Source organism: Armigeres subalbatus, unplaced genomic scaffold, assembly GCF_024139115.2.
Source record: "Armigeres subalbatus isolate Guangzhou_Male unplaced genomic scaffold, GZ_Asu_2 Contig524, whole genome shotgun sequence".
Classification (NCBI taxonomy): domain Eukaryota; kingdom Metazoa; phylum Arthropoda; class Insecta; order Diptera; family Culicidae; genus Armigeres; species Armigeres subalbatus.
Window position 1 is genome coordinate 2,034 of NW_026943287.1, and position 22,086 is coordinate 24,119.

The 22,086-nt window shown below is 37.7% G+C and overlaps 2 protein-coding genes across 2 annotated transcripts; one reads left to right on the forward strand and one right to left on the reverse strand.

Annotated features, from left to right (window-relative positions):
• Positions 1-5,387: 5,387 nt before the first annotated feature.
• On the reverse strand, positions 5,388-17,780 carry LOC134204349 (potential E3 ubiquitin-protein ligase ariadne-2-like). Its single transcript, XM_062679175.1, has 5 exons — positions 17,774-17,780; positions 16,243-16,970; positions 13,065-13,433; positions 12,731-12,997; positions 5,388-6,428 (listed from the first exon to the last, which is right to left on the reverse strand). Exons 1-5 carry the CDS (start codon positions 17,778-17,780, stop codon positions 6,282-6,284), a joined length of 1,518 nt encoding a protein of 505 aa, XP_062535159.1. The 3' UTR covers positions 5,388-6,281.
• Positions 17,781-18,187: 407 nt separating this feature from the next.
• Positions 18,188-20,071, forward strand: LOC134204347 (piggyBac transposable element-derived protein 3-like; the record flags this gene model as incomplete). Its single annotated transcript, XM_062679174.1, has 2 exons — positions 18,188-19,280; positions 19,341-20,071. Coding segments are annotated over exons 1-2 (1,824 nt in total), but the record flags the coding sequence as incomplete, so codon positions are not given.
• Between the last annotated feature and the right edge of the window lie 2,015 nt (positions 20,072-22,086).

The window sequence follows — 22,086 nt, forward strand, 5'->3', positions numbered from 1 at the left end:
AACCTGTACATAAAAAAATCTTGGTACTAATAACTATCTCCAGATTGGCACTACTACTGGTCTTTGGCTTTATTCACAAAAAGCATAACGTCAAAATTTACTACTATCAACCCCCATCCCGTAACTTCTCGTAATGATTTCTGTATGAAAGAGTTTTAGAATTTGTATAGGCTATAACCAGTACTGGAAAAGGTCGTGAGCGTCATAAGACAGAGAGCAAAGCGCCTTTTTCTATTTCAGGCGATCAAATGAAAGAATCGTGGGCACTTTGATCAATTTCGCATGAAAGGCAGTCATGAAAGGATGTTGTGCTTGTTTTTAAAATTTGAATTTCTAAGTTATTTTAATAGATACATGCGAAAAATAGTAACTAATCAATAAATTAATCATACTTCTTCAATTCACCGAGTTGAAAGTGAAAATAAACACAAAAATAAAGCAGATATTGCACACTTTCATGACCTGTCACGGAACAAATATTTTGTGAGATTTTTGTAGCATGCCATTCATCCTTCGCGTTTCAATAGATTTTGAAAGGGGCAGATATGTAAACCAAGATTTTTTTATGTACAGGTTATCCGACTTCGTCAGTAGATGGGAATAACCAGCGCGGGGGGGAAACATACATTTTCAGTGCAAAACGTAAACAAACGAGCATAAATTCCATACAAAAATCCAAGATGGCTGAGTTAGGAATATTGACAAGTCGGATAACCTGTACATAAAAAAATCTTGATGTAAACATCGCGTGACATCTCTTATTGAAAATGAGAAATTCCAGTACTGGCTATAACGTATCTGTCTGAATACCGTACCAACAAAAGCGTTATGTTGTAACGATTGATTTTACTACCCTACATCTTCGCGAAATTACACTGTCAGCGTTACCCTAGTATCCGATAGGTGGCAGCACAAGTTTGCCGAAAGCTCATGTTGTATATTTTGAACGGACATGTGAGCAAATGACGATTACGCTAATGATGATTACCCTTTTGGAAAAATCGGCCTAATTATCCCGTTGAATAGGAATCCCTATCTACGATGAGCATAACAGTGTTTTTTGCGAACACAATTTGCAGGATTCTCATCAAAGTAGCAATGTGCTCAACTTGTTTTTTTTGGTGGGCTGAAGTATTAAAATTTAAATGAATGAATAATGAAACTTATCATTTTGCTCCTAGCTACCGTCATTCATCTGTCGATGAATTAGGGAACCGCAGTCTCCGGAAAGCCTGAGAACCATTGTAAACCATTCCACGATATGATTTGTTAATTTTCATTCCAAAATACAGTTTAGGTACTCTCGTGTGTTTCATTTAGTTTTGCCTATCATTCAACACCAGAGGCGCCTCGTCTATACGTTCTACCTGTTCATGGAACAGGTAACCATTTTTAGTTTAGAAGTAGGAAATTAATTTCTTGGCAATTAATTATTAGGACAAATAATTTACTCAGTAAAATTATTTAAACAAAGTTTCACGTAATATTTCCAATGACGGTTTAACATCTAATGAAACAAAATATTGCGTAGGCAGAAGTCAACGCCACATACTTGGCGTACAGTCAAATTGCAGCTAAATATGTGTTTCTCCGGCACACCACACCAGATCACATAGAAAGCTTTTCCCAGTTGTACGATTTATAATGAAGAACCAACAGCAGCGCTGCCAGAAGTCAAATTTAATGTTTTGCGCCATGACAAACACGCTAAAAACGAACTACTCAAAATTGAGTCGAATCCGACTCATTTTCATTAAAAACGGGACAACTCAAAATTTGAGTAAAAGATACTACTTCAATAAAATGATGATTGCACTTAAACTAGGAGTCTGTTTGTCGTAAAATGCACTTAGATAGATAGATAACTTAATTCGCATCTGTCGTATTAAAAATTGAGGGAAGGCCAAGCTTAACTTTCGCGAAATCATCATTTTATGAAAATTGTATATTCTACTCAAATTTTGAGCAGTCTCGTTTTTAATTAAAATGAATCGGATTCGACTAAATTTTGAGTAGTTCATTTTTAGCGTGAATGGTTTGAAATGATTTCCTTCTTGGTATACTCACTCGTTCTCCGCGCCCAGAGAACCAGCGTGAGCGTTGCCAGCTTTCTCCGTTTCTTCGCATCATCCTCTTTCGCATGCGAAGCAAGCACGTTTAGATGCAAGATCTGCTATGCAGCGCAGGAGTCCAACCCGTTCGACGCGCTGCGAGAACAATCAACGACGCGACGTACTTTCGGTTAGACTCGGTCGAAGTGTCCACGCTAAAAATGAACTACTCAAAATTGAGTCGAATCCGACTCATTTTCATTAAAAACGGGACAACTCAAAATTTGAGTAAAAGATACTACACCCAGGTTTTTTTTTACACGGTTGGAATTCATTAATTTCTCGGTGAACCTGAACTTTCACAGCTTTTCAAATACCCCGTGAATTTTCTTTGATTTTTTGTGAATTTTTTCGTGGGGTTAACTCATTGTTTTATTGACGCTGAAGGTCTTAAACGACTAAAACCAAACCGTGTAAAAAAAAACCTGGGTGTACTTCAATAAAATGATGATTGCACTTAAACTAGGAGTCTGTTTGTCGTAAAATGCACTTCGATAGATAGATAAACTTGATTCGCATCTGTCGTATTAAAAATTGATGGAAGGCCAAGCTTAACTTTCGCGAAATCATCATTTTATTGAAGTAGTATCTTTTACTCAAATTTTGAGTTGTCCCGTTTTTAATGAAAATGAGTCGGATTCGACTCAATTTTGAGTAGTTCATTTTTAGCGTGTCGGGCTGTGCTTCACCGAAAGGCGCGCGCACGCTTTCGTTCTCATATCATACTTCGATGATTGGGAACAGTTTGTTTTTCTTTTTTCTCCTGATGAATATGCATCAAAAACAATATTAAATTAATGTTTGATTTTTCAAAAGAGACATCAAATAATGCTTTTTTACGAATACTCAGAATCAATAAATATAATATTATCAATAAGAAAACTAAATTCACTAAATTTGAAAAATTAAATAACTGGAAAACATTCTAAATGTGACTCATTGGTCGTCACAATCTGGGGTCGCATCAAACAATTATACTAATAATGGTTAATAACATTTCTTTCATAGCAACAAAATAAGTAAGAGTTTAAATACTAGCGGCGATAAGTCCCGTGTACCCCGAATGGCGGAAAAGCCGATTTGAAAGATCTCTTAAATTTCGGACGACTTGCGAGAGTTTAAAATTTTATGTGTTGAGTTGTACAAGAAAAGATTGTAATATTAGATTAAACGCACAACTTTCATTCGAAACCACTCAGCTTGATACATTTTTTTAGCAGGGTGATAGAACAGGTGTACCAAAAGTCCACGAGACGCCCCTGTTCAACACGCAACATTATGTCGAGACTCGAAGATTATTCATCCAGATTAATAAAGACACAATGTTAATTAACATTATGAATAAATATGTGATTATCTGTTTTGTATTTCTTGAATATTTTGAGGGAAAAGTCCCATTAATAATAAAAACTTCCTTCTCATTCGAAACAATTTTCATTAGCCAATCAATCCTAATGCCTTCGACTTTCAAATGAAAATCATCCACTTATTCGTTTGGTATGATTATCATCTGAATGATTATGTATCGCGTTCTGGATGACAAACATAAGGATTTTCATTGCTGTGGAATACGAAAAACTGAATGATGGCACGGGTGAGGCAAAAGTCATACTGTAATTGGCGGATTTTTTCGTTCAGTGTACTTAACTTGGGGTGCCTACCCGATCAAGAATGCATAACAAAATTATAACAAGGGTAATTATTTATTTCAGAAAAATATTGTAACAAAATGTGTTATAAATTTTGCTGGTTAGTTGTTAAAATAACAAAAATTATATCAAAAATACCTCTAGCCGTAACATAATTAAAAAAGAGGTTGATACCTTCATATCAACATTATAACAAACGTTGATATAATTTTTCTGTACAAAAATCTACTTTCAAAGTAATTGCCTACATCACGGATAGAAATTTGGTACGCTACCACGCCGGATTTCCATCCATAATGTAGGCAATTAACTTTGTTTCAGCTATGTATTAATATCGAGCGGGTTCAAGTTATACTGAAGGTGATTACCTCCGATTTTTTTTTCAATGGCTACAAAAAATGTAGGCAATTATTTTGTAAAAATATTCATAACTAATGTTGTTATGATTTTGATATGAAATAAAACTTTCCGAAGACACATTTTTATCGAAAAATGAAAAAAAAATCTGGGATATGGTGCATTCTGGGGAATTGTTTTCGGGGGAATGTTTCATTCTGGGAAATGGTACATTCTGGGGAGTGGTTTGGGGAACGGTTTTCTGAAGAATGTTATAGAACTCGCCTAAGGATAAGGGTCTCAGCCGGACTCAAACGTACGTCAGCAGCCTCCCTAGTACTGGGAGTGGCGCTTAAGCTGCTGAACGGTTATAAGGACACACTTCTTCGTTATAATGTAATTCATGAACCGTTAACAAGAAAACTGACCACGTGTCAGTTTTTTTAGAAGGAACATCTAGAGTGCAAAACAAGAGCGAGTCATTTCTTTCCACAAGTTCTTTTAGAAGCTTTTAGAAGGCACTACAACTTGATGAAGGAACTTTCATGTTCTTTTTAACGACTTAAAAATTAGGCTGCTTAGAATGCTATATGGTCGGGGTTCAGCTAAATCCCGCCAACGAAAAATTATCAATTTTTCTGCCCAAGCTTTCGTTTAGCAGATTTAATTGATCGCCGTATCGGATATCCCTTAACCCAAAGGAACTTCTTCAAAATCAATTGGCAACAGTTCATATTTCTGAAGAAAAAAACAACTGCGCTATTGGATCCATGTTCACAGTTACTAATTGAAAGCTGTTCTATGATTGTTATTTAATTTGCATGATGTAGCGTTTGAAAGGGGAATAAAGGCGGATAATAATCACTATTTACGCGATTGATAACATTTTTTGTGGGTGGTCAATCGGCCACCGATGGCGCTTCCATAGATTTTGCTTGTGTTTGACGGTTGCGCCCACTACTGCCATCTGGTTGCCGCTTGGCCACACGCAGTGATTTAAGCATTGCGCGATAATGTTTCCGTGACGATGATTTTGATTGCATTTTGTTCTAAGTTAGACGGATGTTTCTCTGTGGCCATGGGATAATATAACAGGGTGGCCACTCAATTTCTGTTTTCAAATTCCTGGGTTTTTCCCGGCTTTCCGGTTAAAATTTTGAAATTTCCCCCGGTCGAACGTTTAACATAAACAAAAATAACTTATTACGATAGGTTACAATGGAAGTTTTTTTTCCTTGCATTAAATACGGAAGGATTTCGGTAGTTTTTAGAGAAAAAAAAGTAGGAGCTATCCATGTGCCTAGAATAAATTTTCGTAATAGTTATCATTTATACTATAATCCTGATTAAAGTACTCTTTACTTTCCTACCATATACAATCATAGTTCGTAGTATAAATAGTTCAAATTTACTTTCACGCTGTTTCGAGAGTAGTATCGAAAATCATCTCATTAAATATGCATTTTATTTTCCAAGTATTTATAAGTCTGTCAGATTTATGTTATGTTGTTGCTTTGTTTCGAACCAAGGTCCGCAACAGCTATGCTGACTTTGAAGGTCTACTTCTTCGCGATCTTAAAAGATAAAAACTCAAACGTCCATTATATCTAGGAAATTGAAAGCTGTTCAACTTCAAAAATTGAGCTTTTGAAATTGCTAAATAAAAACGTCTTTTTCTTCTTTTATCTTAACAATAACACACAGCATCGGAATCAAAATTCGTTATCGTTATTGTGTCATATTGTACAATAATTATTATGCCTCAAGATCATTTGGTGCAATCATAGGAATATTAAATTTGAGAACTAATATCGATGATAAACATTTCATTTCTAATTTCTATTACGCTCTCCATTTTAAAATGTGTTGTTTTACTAAGTTGAATCAAAACCTGAATTTAAATACAATTTGTCATAATTGACAAAATTTAGAAAAAAAAATCAACCGAAAATAGTTTAAATCAAAAGATACGCAATCATCGAAATGAAAAGGAAAGTTTCACATTTTTATTCTACAATATTTCTCACGCATCGTAAGGATGCGGTACATAACCCTTACTAATACGACAGGGGACAACAAGGTGGGAGTTATGGAGGAATAATTGTAATATCTCAGTTTTCGTTCATTTACCTCTAGGCGATTCTGAAGGATCTGTATCGATCAGCAAACCAGCGGCATCGGCGGCTCACGCTTCGGTCGGGAAGAAATCCTTCAACAGGGTGGTTCTTCGCTTCTCCGCAACGTCCATTTGGTTTTCAAGGTCGCCTCGATCGGTAGTTTCTGCTCTTTCCACTTTCCACGAGAGGTTTTCGATTTCCGCTTCAAGTTGGGCCTGCGTTAGATAGAGCGAAATTGTTGCAAGCCGTATAGAATAAGCTATTTTTATTATTTTTTTTGTTGTGAAATTTAATCTTATAAGTAGTATTTCAATTTTAAAATTCAATAATAAAACATTTATTTTCATGATACTCAAGGGAAGATCCATTAATTACGTAACGCAAAAATTGGGCATTTTCAACACCCCCTCCCCCTATGTCACACTTTTTGTATGAATCGTCTGAAAATTTTGTATGGATCGTCGCACTTTGGCCAACCCCCCTCCCCCTCAAAGCGTTACGTAATTTGTGGACGCTGGAAATGGAAATGCATACCCGTATTGACACTAATAACATAATTAATAACAAATTTTGCTGTGATATCAAGTTTTGTTAAAACTAATAACATAAAATAATTGAGATATACATGGGATAACACATTTTCATATGATAGCAAAATCTGTTATTTATATGTTCTTGTAAAGAGGAGTAGAACAACAAATAACGAACAAATTTTGTAATCATAACAAAATTTGTTATTCATTTATCATTATAACCGCCCAAGACATACGCAGGCCATAGGAATTAGTCTTCTCAAGGACTCGATTATGTGCATAATTTCTGGTAGGTATAAAAAAACTCACGGCGAAATGCTTCAACTCTGGGCCGTTACCAGAATTCATCACTAGAGTTGTAAATTATCGTCTGCTGAAAAATCGGAACACGATGGAGGAGCAGGGTCATTGCAACGTTTACATCCTGATGACTGAGGAACAGAAAGGTTGTACATAGACGCAACACATGAGGCTGCAAGCATCAGATCATCATTGATGCAATCGTTGTTGGGCAGGCCTCCCACAAACAAAAGAACTTGAGTATGACGTATTATATCGACTATAAGAAGGTGTATGTCTCAGATTCGTACCACCTCAAAGTATTGCGCATTCCCGGGTAGAAGCCGTGATATTGATAACAAAACATGATATTAACTTGTTTGAAATAAGAGTAAAAACAAAACAAAAATTTGCACCGAAATATCATAAAAATATCATATTTTGCTATTAACAAGAACAAACTAATAGCTCAAGATATTGATAAGCTCTTGTTAATGGCAAAACCTGATATTTTTATGATATTTCGGTGCATTTTTTTTTTGTTATTTTCGCTTGTTATTTTTACTCTTATTTCAAACAAGTTAATAATCATGTTTTGTTATCAATATCACGTTTTACTGTTAATGAGCAATTATCGTCTACCCGGGTTGTAGTTGCATAAGACAGTGGTGCTCAGCATTTTGGGTGTTTTCCCCATTAATTTGCTTGTCACACAATGAAAAAGAGTTTTCTTCTAACAAGTTAGTACTTGGACGAAAGCTTTCAAATATATCTATCAGCTGGGAGTATTAAAACGAATATCGGTGTCGAAATCACTCCGTACGACTTGATCGAAGTAAAATTACACTGCGGCCCGCGGGCCGCACTTTTGTTTTGCTTTGATCGTTTCGTACGGAGTGAATTTAACACCAATATCCGTTCTATTACCCTGGGCAGATAGATATATTCAAAAGCTTTCGACCAAGTGCTAATTTGTATGGTCGAAGTTCATTTTTATTGAGTGAGAAGCAAATTGAGGAAAAAAACTGCCAAAGTGCTGAGCACCACTGGTATAAGATATCCGGTAATGTAATCAAGCTAATGCAGCACGCTATGGAGATGTGGAGCGCATTGCTCTACATCATATCCCAAGTAACCAAAAGTTCCAAAAGTTCCTTCAAGGGTACGTTTTTCGCTTAATCAGCGTCACTGAGCTGCTTAACCGAAAATGCACTCTTAAAGCAACTTTTGGTTACTTGGGATGCCTCCTGGCCCTGGTCACTTTTTTACCCAAAAAGTTGGGCCAGAAGGCACATACATATTCCAAGGCGATACCATGAATCATCTTAGCAGAGCAATACCTACCACTACCACTCTTTTAGCGTGGTTCAAAATCCAGCAACAGGTAGAGTTTGGGATCGGTAAATGTCGGTCCATACATCTACGCTGGGGTCAACTGATCGATACCGACAGTTTTCGAGTCACCGAACAGAACGATTTCGAAACTTGGTTGAAAGCGACACATACAAGGTCCTAATTCTCCTGCAACTGAAGGGAGATGATCAAGGAAACACTGCAGGAATAGTTCTTGAATTGAGTCAACGGTATTTTGAAGAGCCGGCAACAAGGTGAAGGCGATGAAAGCGCTTGATATGCTTCTGTTTGCAGACAATTTTTGGGTGGTAAGATAAACCAAGACTGATTTGGAGGCGTTAAAACGAGCAGGACGAGTGGCGTTCACCGATCACCGCACGCGCCATCCAAAACCATCCACCCAGAGTGTCATCCTACCATATGCCTGAGGAGAAAAAAGGTCACCGATGTACAAGCACTATGTGTTACCAGATTCAGCAGTTGCGAAGATACTTCGTGGAGAGCCAAAACCTCCACAAAGTCTATCGCGCTGTGAGTGATGCTGATCGCGGATTCAGTGGCCTGCGTCGTCACAAGAAGACTGTCAGCTGAATTGCGACATCAAATTGTCGACGAGATGATCGCATTGTGCGAGCAGAAGTTGCATGGGACGCTCCCATACCCAAGGATGTTATCGATCATTTAGTAATTTGCGTTCGATCATTTAGGGTCTGTCTCATTTGGAGAATTAAACTGAAATTAAACTTAAAAGTGACATTTCAATAATTATCAAATAACCCTGCTCGCAGAGCAAGATTACTTTTGACAGAATCATTTTGCATCGATGTCTTATTGGAATTGCTGGGCAGCACCAGCCATTCTTATCACCGGGTTATTTGCTAATTTTCGAACTGTCACTTTTAAGTTTAATTCTCCAAATGAGACAGACCCTTAGGGTCTGTCTCATTTGGACAATTAAACTTAAAAGTGACAGTTCGAAAATTAGCAAATAACCCGGTCATATGAATGGCTGGTGCTACCCAGCAATTCCAATAAGACAGCGATGCAAAATGATTCGATATCTGTCAAAAGTAATCTTGCTCTGCGAGCAGGGTTATTCGATAATTATTGAAATGCCACTTTTAAGTTTAATATCCGTTTAATTTTCCAAATGAGACAGACCCTTAGTACACAGACAAACAGACATAACACATTGAACATTCACTCATCAAATTCATCGTCATTTAAACACTAACGACATCTGTTGATTTCAGTTAGTTGGGCAAATCACGAACCAGATGGCGGTAGTGAGCAAATGTCAAACTCGAGCAAATCCGCTGCGCGCGTCACTAGTAAACGATTGGCCAACTAATGATTATTTGAATTGACCAGTAAATCAGTGAACGATGGAAATTTGACGAGTGTTATGTCTGTTTGTCTGTGCTTAGTAGTTTGCCAATAATTCATTCCAGAAGCTGAATTTCAAAATGTGTTGTATGGTGGACTTCTAGTGTGAAGGTTTTTCTACAACTCTGCCTAATGGTTCGTTGTTGAAATTCAACTAATAACGGAGTTATAGCTATAGTTTCAGTAACTTAGACTAAATGATAGCAAAATTCCAATCATTTAGTCTAAGTTACTGCAACTAGCGCTATAACTCCGTTATTAGTTGAATTTCAACAACAAACCATTAGGCAGAGTTGTAGAAAAACCTTCACACTACGTCCACCATACAACACATTTTGAAATTCAGCTTGTGGAATGAGTTATTGGCAAACCACTTAATGATCGAACGCAAATTACTAAATGATCGATAACATCCTTGCGCCATACCAATTAGAGCTGGAATACATCGACAATGCGGCGTCGAATACATAGCTGGTAAAGGGTGAACTTTAGGGTGAGAAACGTTCTCGACTTCCTGGGCATATTGTATCCATTGTTACAGTACAGTACTTGCCACACAAGATACATACTCATGCAATGGCAGAGATGTTCATAGCATCCAAGAGACAGTGGTTCTTGGAATTTGTATCATCGTGAAAAAGGTTCCAGAACTACCACAACTAATACATTCGGAATAAACGTTATTTTATGTTTTTTTCGTGCATTTATTTGGTAGGCGCACCCTGTGTCCTTAACCGCTACTGTGCCGTGATCTACTGTGCTGCCGTAATCTGAAAAAGTTACGTATACGCCATTTTCCAAAAATGGTGTTAACGAGTAGTACTCATCGAACTCTTTAACAGAAAAACGGAAATCATGCATGTTGTAATTTGGCTTATACGTCACATTTTCAGATTACGGCAGTGTGGTACTCTGCTGTACAGAATCTATTTTAGATGTTCATTATTCGTTATCGTTGTCTATGACTGCTATGACTAACAAATCTGAACAAATCCGATGATATAACTAGCTTTGAGCAAACGGCTTAAAAATCAGACGTGTTGCCGGTAATGCGAATAAACGGCGTAATTTTTGTTAAGAAAATTATTTTGAGCCTTTTAGTGGAATGTCTTCACTTGCCATAAGACGAGTTTGTACAATCCCATTGAATTCCACCACTTGATTGTATCTTGACAGATACGTATTTCGACCTCAACAGTAAGGCCGTCTTCAGTGTCTCGTACTTGACTCGACTTGAAGAAAATGACCGCAGCTTACACTATTTATACTATGCGTAGGTATAATAATTTATCTAGGTACTTATCTAGGTACATTCGATTGTACGACATTTCGCGGTTAACCATTTCGCGGTGTACCAGTTCGCGGTCTACCACTTCGCGTTTAGTATCATATCGCGGTATAACATTTCGCGGTTTATATTATTTGGCGGTATACCATTCCGCGGTTAGTACTATTTCGCGGTGAACTTTTTCGCGGTTAATACTAATTCGCAGGTTTAATTTCACTAATGTTACAAATAGTTCAATAATGTGTTCTTTAGCTTTGAAAAGCCTCAAAATTCACTTAGGGTAATTAGCCAAATGTTGAACGGCTAATTTCTTCGCCTATTGTTGAACGCACGTGCATTTCTTATGGGAGTTCAACAATAGGCGACAAAATTAGCCGTTCAACAATTGTCGGTTTCCCCTAATCATTGTGTAAGTAAATAATCATTGAGTTAACACCAGACCAGTATAAATTCAAATTCCAAAAAAAATATTGTGGGGCAAAACATATTTGCAAATGCGACTATGTAAAGAAGGCGAAACAACACACTTCGCCTTATACCGTGCAAATGCGAACATTTAAAAAAGGCAAAACAACAACTTTCACATTCTACCGGGTAAATGCAAATATTTAAAGAAAGCAAAACATAACGTTTTGCTTTATACCGGGCAAATGAGAATATTTAAAGAAGGCGAAACAACAGATTTTGCCTTATACCGGGCAACTGCAAACATTTGGAGAAAGCAAAACAACACAGTTTGCCTAATACCGGGCAAATGCAAATATTTAAAGGAGGCAAAACATCACAATTTTCCTTATACCGGGCAAATGCGAACATTTAATATGAAGAAAAAAACAACATATTTTGCCTTATACCGGGCAAATGCGAACATTTAAAGAAGGCAGCACATGATATTTCGTCTAACACCGGCTAACATTTAAGGAAGATACATTTTGCCTTATGAATAATTTCCGTCTTCTGAGTTCTACCTAAATATCATACCTTTTTAAGCTATTAAGACAGCGAGCTTTATCATATGATATAGTGCATCTTTATGGCAAAGTTCACACATCTAATTATCATATTTACAATAATGTATATGTCTTTTGGAAATAACATAAAATAATGCGTAAAAAAAGAGAAACATGCTAGAAAGGAAAACACAATTAAAAAAACGGCCATATAAAGAAGAGGAAATTAAGAGTTGGTAGAAAAGAACTATGTATTAAAAGTACAAAAAAAAGTTAAAAAGATAAGTTAAGCTTAAATACCGCGGAACGGAGCGCCGCGAAATTGTAAACCGCGAAATTATATATACCGCAAAAAGGAATACCGCCAAATTGTATAAACCGCGAAACAGATTACAGATTGAGGTCGAAATACGTATCTGTCAAGATACAATCAAGTGCGATGCTGCTCTGTCTTTTGCGCGTTATTCAGTAAAGCTTGACTTCGCTAGCGTTTCAAAATTATGGAAGGACCACATTCCATTATGTGCTTTTCATACCTATTCAGAGGTTTAGCCAACTGTTTCGATTAACAAAACAAAGTGCGATGATTATATTCGCACATGTGTATTGCTTCACCATCGAAAACAAAAGAATATCCTTCGAAAAAAATATGATCTGTTGCGAGTTGCGATAAATTCTGGAAACGACCACCATCATGGCGATCCGATGGGACTTAACAGTTTGCTTACCTGTTGATATTCGAAAAGATCTTTCCGCGACCCCTCCATGAAATAAGCGTATGGATAGGTATACTGCAGTGTGTATCGGCATTTGGCCAACAGAGCGGCCGCATCAAACAGATATTGCCAGTCAATCCAGGTCCCGAGGCCTTTCATTACTTTTTCGTTAATACGGGTCTTCATTCGATCCAATGTTTGCTCTTCTAGTTGAAGTGATTTCGAGTGGTTTTCCCACCGTTCGTAGTAATGGAGGTACTTTTTGAGTGCTTCACGAGCCTGAAATGTAAAATATAAATAATTTAAAGTTAATTTGTTTTTCATCAAAACGTTGTTCATGACCTACCTGAGCATGTACGGATTCATGGGCAATATTTGGATTCTCCTTGTAGCGAGAACATTCGTAATATTCCGATCCATGTGCCTTCCAATCACCAAGGCACATCCAACAGAAGTCATGCTTACAGTTAAAGCACTGCATGTGATTGCAACCGCCGTTCTTTTCGATGCAAATGTGACACTTGGGACAGTCCTTCGTATGGGCACTAATATAATTGGCCGTTTCACTATCGTCGGCACATTTGGTAAGCCATTTCCGGATTATATGACAATCTGTTGGCGCGTGATAGTCCGTCCCACAGCGGAAACAGAAGGCAGACGTACAAACCTTACAGGTAGCTTTCTTTGGACTGATGTCCGCACTGCGAATGATTATCTAGAAAAAATAACCTTGTTGGTAAAACATTGGCAACGGCAAATATTAAAAGTCTTATGATATATGGGAAAGCGTGTTGTTTCACTATATTAAGTCCTGACTGAGGATGCAATGTGGCTATAGGGTAAAATAACATTGACCTCTCAACGATTCCAAATATTAGTAAACACTAAATGGTTTGCCGCGAAAAGATCAAACGGCAAAATTGTTGTTCAAATGCATTGGCTGAAATACCTACACACATATCTTGCCATGGGGCTGCATGTAAATTACTTTTCGATATGAGTTTATTGAAATCGACATAAGCATGACACTATTAGGGACTGAGGGCTAGTAATGGATTCTTTGACGACTTAAGCAAGCATTCTAAAATGTTGTAGCTACTCGAGCAAAGATATCATAATTTGTTTGTTGATATCATAATTTGTTTTCAAATATGAATCATCATGATTGATTACACATTTTGTATGATCTAATCATAATCAGGATTCCACAACATCAAAAAAAGTTACCTATCGATTTGCTCTTAAGCTTTGTTCGGGTAAAGCTTGATCCACTTAGTATTTGGCCGCACGAAATTAGACATATCTTTGCCGAAAAAGTACATACAAAGGTGATTCAGGTTTTATTACACGGAGAATTTAGTAAACTTTGAAGGAAAAAAATTAGAAAAATTATTTATTGGCATTTCGGATTAATTCTCAGACTTTTCTCTCAATACCACTCGTTATTTTTTGCACAGTAGAACGTTCAACTTGATCTGCCATTTTTTCACACCGCTTCTCCATATAAGATGGTTTTCTGATTGTTTTGAACCGTTTCTTAAGTTTCCATTTGATAATTGCTTAATATTTTTCGTTGGGACGAAAATTTGGGCATTTTGGTAGGTTGATAGTTTTTTCAATAACGTTATTATCATTCGGTTCAAACCATTCCATTACATCCCGACTGTAATGGCAGCTTGTTAAGTCAGGCCAAAGCAACACCGGACAGTCGTGTGCAGGCTTGTAAAATGTCATCTGCATGTCATTTGACTAATTTGTTGATAACTTTCTTTAGAAGCAAAATTTCTTCCATAATTTTGAATGTACTCATAACGCTTGAGTAGGGTTATATTTTTGTCCAAGGGTACATTGCTCTAAGTATAACATCAAAGGCTGGAGAGTGAAAACTCTCCAAAATGTCACGTGTCATTTGACATAATGTCATTTGAATGACATTTTGCCTCCCACGCCCCAGATTACATATTTACAGCAAAGTCTCGTTAGACAAAGTTGTAGGCCCATTTAACCGCTATAAGTTCGTCATACAACATGAATTGATAGCTACCTTCTGAAAAAAGTTCTGGGAAAATTATACAAACGAATGCAAATGACATTTTACAACACTGGTCGTGTGATTGAATGGATGGCAAAAATCGCTTCTGAAGACACTCCTCCTTGTATATTTGCCTATTTATGGTCGCTCCAGTGATGAAAATTTTAGTTTTCTTTCCACAACTGCAGATGCTTTGACATACTCTCAATTTGTGGGAAATCTTGCCTCCATAGACATATTTGAATTTTCCTGGGACATTACCCTTCCGTTTGGCAAGGTTAAACTTGAGTCCCGGGAATTGAAAGTCTATTTTAATATTAATTTCATCGCCCATCAAAAAACATCAATTGTATGTCGTCAGAACTTACTCGACCAGCATTCTTGCGCGATGTTTAGCAAACTGGTTCTGTTTCAGGGTCTTGTTGGGATGCTTACTGACATCATACGACTTGGAACCTTCGCGCCGACAGATTATTTGAGCTGTGCTGTACGCAGTGAATCTTTTCGCTAAATCACGCGAGGAAATCCCAGAATTGTTCCGAGCTGCTCTGCAGACTTTCACTTGTAGTTTATGGTCGTATGTTCCATTTCTACGGTTATTTTGTTCTACGCGATCCAGCAGTAGTGTTTCCCGATAACTTTTGACAGTTTTTACAGTCAATTTCGGTAATTTTAGATACTTTGAAATCATTCCTCCTGACCATGTTGGATTTCCAAAGTGAGTGTGCAAAATTAGTTCCCATCTCTCGCGTTCCAGTTTCGATAACTTTAGAACGTGAGCATCAATACCGATGAAACTTTCACCATAAGTTAAACAAACCCTCCGCAACGATGTGATGTATTTTACTTCTCGGTACGGCCACAAAAGGCGCCGCAGTAACTTGAAAGAAACGGCCAAATACTAAGTGGATCGAGCTTTAGTAGGCCTATTATAGCTACCCCTGTATCTACGTATTTATTGTATTTGTGGGCCCTTACTGCCCTTAAATTCATAACAGTCCCATGTTTGCCTAATTTCCTATCTACATGGGATGGTTATGAATTTATGGGCAGTTTAGCATAGGGGGAAAGACGGCTTTGGCAGGTTTTGTTCTATTATTGGCAGGGGGGTTTTTGTCGACCAAATTTTATGAAATTTGGCCACAATATTCTTTGATATGCAAAGAATGTTTAGGCCAAATTTGAGCATAATCAGTCATAAAAAACCCCCTGCCAATAATAGAACAAAACCTGCCAAAGCCGTCATTCCCCCTATTTACATTTACAAATTAATTAATTTATCTAAATTCCTGCATCCTAGTCCATAACAATTGTATGTAGAAATTCTGTCCTGATATATATGGCAACTTCATCCAATGGAAGTTTACAGGAAATCGTCGATTTCAGCGTTTAAATTGGGGTTTTGTTCAGAGCGTCTATTATAGCACGGAGTCCATATTACTATCACTTACATGAGACAATCCTAAACCACTTATTTTGCTTGTTCTCTTACCTGACAATTTGGACCAGGACAAAATCGTAACTCTGGATGGGATTTCACGTAATCGGCAAAGGCAAACTGCTGGTACTTATCTCGCAAAATAGGCCTATTCAACAGATTTAACACCAAATCCTCTGGCACACGAACGTCGCATCGTTGTTCCATGCAGCCAATCTGCGTGGATATTCCCTGGCTGATTTGAATCTCGAAGTGCATTGCCCAACAATCACGACAGAACGAATGCTGGCAAGAAAGACTGTGAAATTTATCCATCGATTGGACGGTGACGCATACCGGACAAAGGTGAGTTCGATATGCACATGGCGCAATGGTTTGGAGGGATGCTTTCGTACTGGTACCGGGGATGGGAGCACTCGCTGGAATCATGCCACAAACTGGCATAAGTACTGCGCCTGAACCGCTACTGCCAGCAGCTAACAGAGGAACAACAGTCGCGGGCGAAGTTATTGCCATAACCGCCGGGGCAGCTTTAATACGGGCGCTAACTAGAAGGTTAGATGCGTTGTTTCGATACTTTTCCACAACCTCGGCTGTGTTCCATTTGGTTTCGTGAAGGAGCACCTTGGCCAAAGACGGTGTGATATGAAGTTGATTGCTCAGTCGTTCTACCGATTCGTTAAGCAGCTTTTCCACCTCTTCGACGTTCAGACAGTCGTACACGAAATACTCCGGATCGGACCGCTTAGGGTCAATCTGTTCGATGTCACAATCCTCTAGGCCTACGAGAGAAGAGAAAAAAAAAATGTGTCAATCAATGTGGTTGTACAAATTCTTATACGCCACTCATTGCATTAGAGAGCTTTCAGAATTCATTCTCAATTGATATAGGGGAAACCACCAAATGTTGAATGGCTAAATCTGTCGCCAATTGTTGAACTCCCATAAGAAATGCACATGCGTTTAACAATAGGCGAAGAAATTAGCCGTTCAACATTTGGCAAATTACCCCACGATAAAGGTATAAATCTCGGACAATTGTAAGAAGCCACGAGGACAACCTGATACAAGTGTAAAGAAATATAAACGAAGAAACAGCCCTACCCCCCTACCAACGAGATAGAACGCTTTATTATTGCACAATTGCCGTAAAACTATATTTTTTAAAAGGCATACTAATAGATGGATACTGAAGTTATAGCGATGATAAGTGAGAGATATTTTCATTTCTTTCCGGAATCAATTCCTGCACATTGTCATAACGTCGAATATTTAACTAGTTAGCCTGATAGGGTAATAGCCAAATCAATATCTCATCGGTTAGCAAAGATATTTGTTCGGATTTACCTTAATAAATGCACCACCGTTTTCGAGCAGCTCTTAGTAGCAGCTAAAACTATAGTTTTATTTTAGTAATTAGTTCAAGTAACGCTTATTTTATGGTTCAACTTACAATTGATAGTTTGTTTTAACCCTCTACTTCCCAACCCCGCCTTTAGACGGGCTTCAGAAAAATCGATACAAAATAAGTAAAACATGATTGTCTGTTGCTACCAATCTTAAAGCCACTTCGCAACACTCATACCTTTCATACCTACACATTGATTGTTTGTTTACTTCTATCTGTCAAACGTGACAGCGGTTGAAAGTTGAATATTTGAGAGAAAAGTGCAAAAAAACTATTTCGTGAACGGACGTGGCCTAAGCAATTCAATTTTTCATACTTTTTGAAGTGTTCAACAGCAACAAAATTAATAAGTAAGTTGATAAAGCCTTGTTCTTTGGGATAGATAAAAGTTTTTCCCAAATATTTCTCTAAAAATAACATTTATCAAACTTATAACCCGCCTAAAGGCGGCATTGGGCAGTTGAGCGAACTTTTTTTTACTGGGAATTGCTTGTACCACAAACCAGTTTTAAATGCAGTTTTGTTTTTTAAGGAGTTCAATTTAGATTCACGATGGTTTATGTAATTTTATAGATTTCGTTCTTCCACGTCATGGATTGCCGTCGAAAGGGAAAGCTGTGCATATTGAGTGACCGGCAGGCCAAGGAACTTCTTGAATCGTTGGATATTGATCTTGACACTGATGAAGAGGAAGATCCAGGAGACGACTTTGAAAGTGACGACTATAATGACCCGGAAATTGAAGAGTTGTTTTCCTCGCCCCCTGCACCCAAGCGACGCAAGCTAGATACCTCTGGCACCGTGAATACTGAAAAAGCATCGGGTAAGTCAGATCCACTCATGGGACCCGGAACATTCGTTGGATCCGCAGATTCAATCGATCCCAAATCTGCTGCGTTCAAAAACATCAAATGGAAAAAAGCAAATCTTGGCGTTCCGGAATCCGATCTACTGTTTGAAGAAGCTGACCTAGAACAATTTAAAGATCTGGACACACCGTTCAAATGTTTTTCTTATTTCCTCGATGGTATTTTGGAACACATTGCGGCTCAAACTAACCTTTATGCGAAGCAAAAGAACATCACGAGCAGTTTCTCCACAACGGCGTTGGAAATAAGAAAATTTTTCGGAGCTCTTTTGTACATGTCTGTTTTTCGATACCCGAGCATAAGGTCGTACTGGAGTGAATATGCGTTTCACCCGATTCAAAATACGTTGCCGCGGAATAGATTTGATGCGATTCGTCGATTTATCCATTTCAATGATAACGATGCTATTCCTGCAAAAAACTCGGCGGAATACGACCGTTTGTACAAAATCAGACCAATTGTGAACTATTTCAATGAAAGATTTGAAACTGTCCCACTGCCCCAACATGTTTGCGTTGACGAGCAAATGTGCGCAACAAAAATGAAGTCAACTCTTCGACAATATTTGGCAAACAAGCCCCACAAATGGGGATTCAAGCTATTCGTTTTATCCGACTCCTTTGGATATTCCTACCGCTTTGAAGTTTACTGTGGAGCTGGCGATAACGTGGTTCTACCGGGTACTCCTGACTTGGGAGCAACAGCAAATGTAGTCGTGCGGCTGTCAAAAGTACTGCCCGATTTCAGAAACCACATAATGTACTTTGATAACTTCTACACATCATTGCCGTTGCTGACTTATCTACGCTCAAGAGGTATACACATTCTTTGAAATTGGATTTTCTAAGTTGAATCAATGCTTATTTCTGTTGCAGGCATATTCGCGTTGGGAACTATTCGCAACAATCGTATTCCAAACAATAAGCTTCCCACAGACACAGCTTTGAAAAAATGTGAACGTGGTTACTCGACTGAATATGTTGGAACGGCTCATGGAGTTTCAATTTCAACGACGGTGTGGAATGATAACAAGGCGGTTCGTCTGGCATCGTCTTATGTGGGCGTCAAGTCAAGAACAACCAAGGATAAGGACCCTACTGATACCGTTTCCCGCTTCGTTCGATCTACTAAGCGCCGAATCGATGTTGCTTGTCCACCTATGATTCGTGAATATAATCGTCACATGGGAGGTGTAGATATGGCTGATGGTCTGATTGGGCGATATCGCATCCGAGTAAAAACGACGAAGTACACGAACCGTTTGGTGTACCATTTACTGGATTTGGCTATGGTAGACTCGTATGTATTGTTCAAACGTGTGCATAAAATTGATCCATCCTCTGAAGTCTACCAGCTTCCGAATTTTCGGGCTGAAGTTGCAAAGGCAATGTGCACCTACAAAGCTCCGGCGGCGCCGAGACCACCTGGACGGCCACGAATAATTTCTACGAAGAAGCCATCTATTCCGAAGCGAGCCTATCTGCCACTTTCAGACACCCGATACGACGGAACGGAGCACTTCCCCGAAATTCTTCCCCGTTCCGAGAAGAGAACTTGCAAAAATCCTGGATGCAAATCGGAAACATCAACATATGCCTGCAAGCGAGTTAGGACTGCTTCTACGCCTTCCACCACAAGGATGAACCATCACGAGCCACTCTACTGTTGCGTTGATTTGAAATACGACCATAATTTTTTTCGTTCATATGCCCAACCCCGCCTTTAGGCGGGTTATCTTTTTTTAAGTATAAATAAAAGTTTCGTTACTGTTATGAACTGAGGATGTGTTTTTCAGTTTTCTCTCCACAAAAACTAGCTTCTACAGTTTTTTGACGCAAAACAAAAATTTGGGCAGTAGAGGGTTAAGGTCCTCGTGCTACGACAGATTTGTAGGGTTCGCGTGATGGTAATCTAGTCTGTACATATTTTAATCAAATTTTAATTAAGGTAAATTTTAAGTTTGTAGTTCGTAATAGTTCAGTTTTGCTTACATAGTTGTACATAGGCTAATTTAGATGCTTTGTCCTTAATTTTCAACCGCACTAGTTTTAAACCATTAGCTTTTAGTTTTACAATCTAATCCCTAGAATAAATTCCATATTATTGCCCAAGTGCAGCCCATCATATCAGCTGTAGTTTTAAGTATGTTATTCATGTTTGTTAAACATAAACCAAATTAGGCGTTTCAAAGTCACGTATTTTGATACGATATTATTTTTAGTATAGAATAAAATATTCTTTATGGACTTTAGAATAATGAAATTTCACGTTAGGCCGATAGAAACTTTAACCAGTTTGTTTTCTTTTCTTCCTTCGCTACACTCAAAATAATCCACACGTTGATGGTACGTGGAAAATCACGTAGATTGCTAGAAATGAACTTCTTGAAGGTCTCATCTGATGAAGGTATCTTTCATTGAACATCAGATAGCATCTAAACAAGCACCCCGTTGCTATTACTCTGATTGCTTCATCACTTCTACGTGAAAATCACGTACACGCCTGAAGTTCATTTTGACAGCAGATGCCGTCATTCACTCTAAATACTGAGCCAGACAGAGTTGTTGCTCTGTAGTTTTGGAATTTATTATATTGTTATACATTATCATTTGATTGTTAAAAGCTTACTATTGTTATTGATGAAGGTACTTTGATGTTTAAAAGCATGTTGAGCGTTAATGGAAATTGATACTTTTGTTCTTGCTATGTGTAGTATTTAGTATTGATTGTGAAAACTCCGGGAACCCGAAATGGTGACGCAAAACAAAATTAGGAAGCAAGTAAAAGATGATTTTTTCTACACCCAACCGGCGGATGTTAGATTTTCTAACAATTTTGTATAAGAATCTACCAAAACCTGTATAAGAACTGGGCATATGCAAAATTGTTAGATTCTTATACAAGTATTGTATAAGAAACTAACAATTTTGTAAGCTTTTCTAACAATATTTGTTTGAGAGCTTACATTTTTTGTATAAGAATCTAACAATTTCGCATATGCCCAATTCTTATACAGGTTTTGTTAGATTCTTATACAGAATTGTTAGAAAATCTAACAACCGCCGGTTGGGTGTACTGTATTTAAATGGAATAAATATAATGTCTTATGAATTTGCTGGAACTTTATTGAATCGTGTAGATCGTTAAGAAAATAATTACCAGGCTACAAACTTTTTCAATTGCGCTGCATCAACTATCCATTGCGCAAGGTTATTTCAAAATCTACTGATATTGTAAATAAATAACTTTCTGTACAAATAGGCTTAACATAGCTCAGTAGCTTGTTATATTTTAGTTAATTTTAAGTTGTATATTTTTCACTAGAAAGAAAATTTGGGTTAATAATGGCGAGAATAATAGTCAACGAAAAAACACATTCCTTTTGCTCAAATTATATATAAAACTCACTAAAATATCGTTTGAAGCCTACCGCATCATATCGTGGATGCCACCCAGAAATCACGTAGCTATCACGTGGCCCTAGAGTGAAGAGGGTGTTCATGAGTTCATTTTTTGTTTACTTGCGTTTCACGTAGCTGTTACGTGAAAAAGGTGATGGAAAAAAACCACATATGTTTTCACGTAATATTGACGTTTGGATTATTTTGAGTGTATTCACAC

Excerpts from the sequence above, each read along its gene's own strand:
- LOC134204349 (XM_062679175.1), bottom strand. Across the intron at positions 13,434-16,242 it reads GTCCTGGTCCAAATTGTCAG|ATAATCATTCGCAGTGCGGA; the intron begins GTAAGAGAACAA and ends TATTTTTTCTAG. Across the intron at positions 6,429-12,730 it reads ATCTTTTCGAATATCAACAG|GCCCAACTTGAAGCGGAAAT; the intron begins GTAAGCAAACTG and ends TATCTAACGCAG.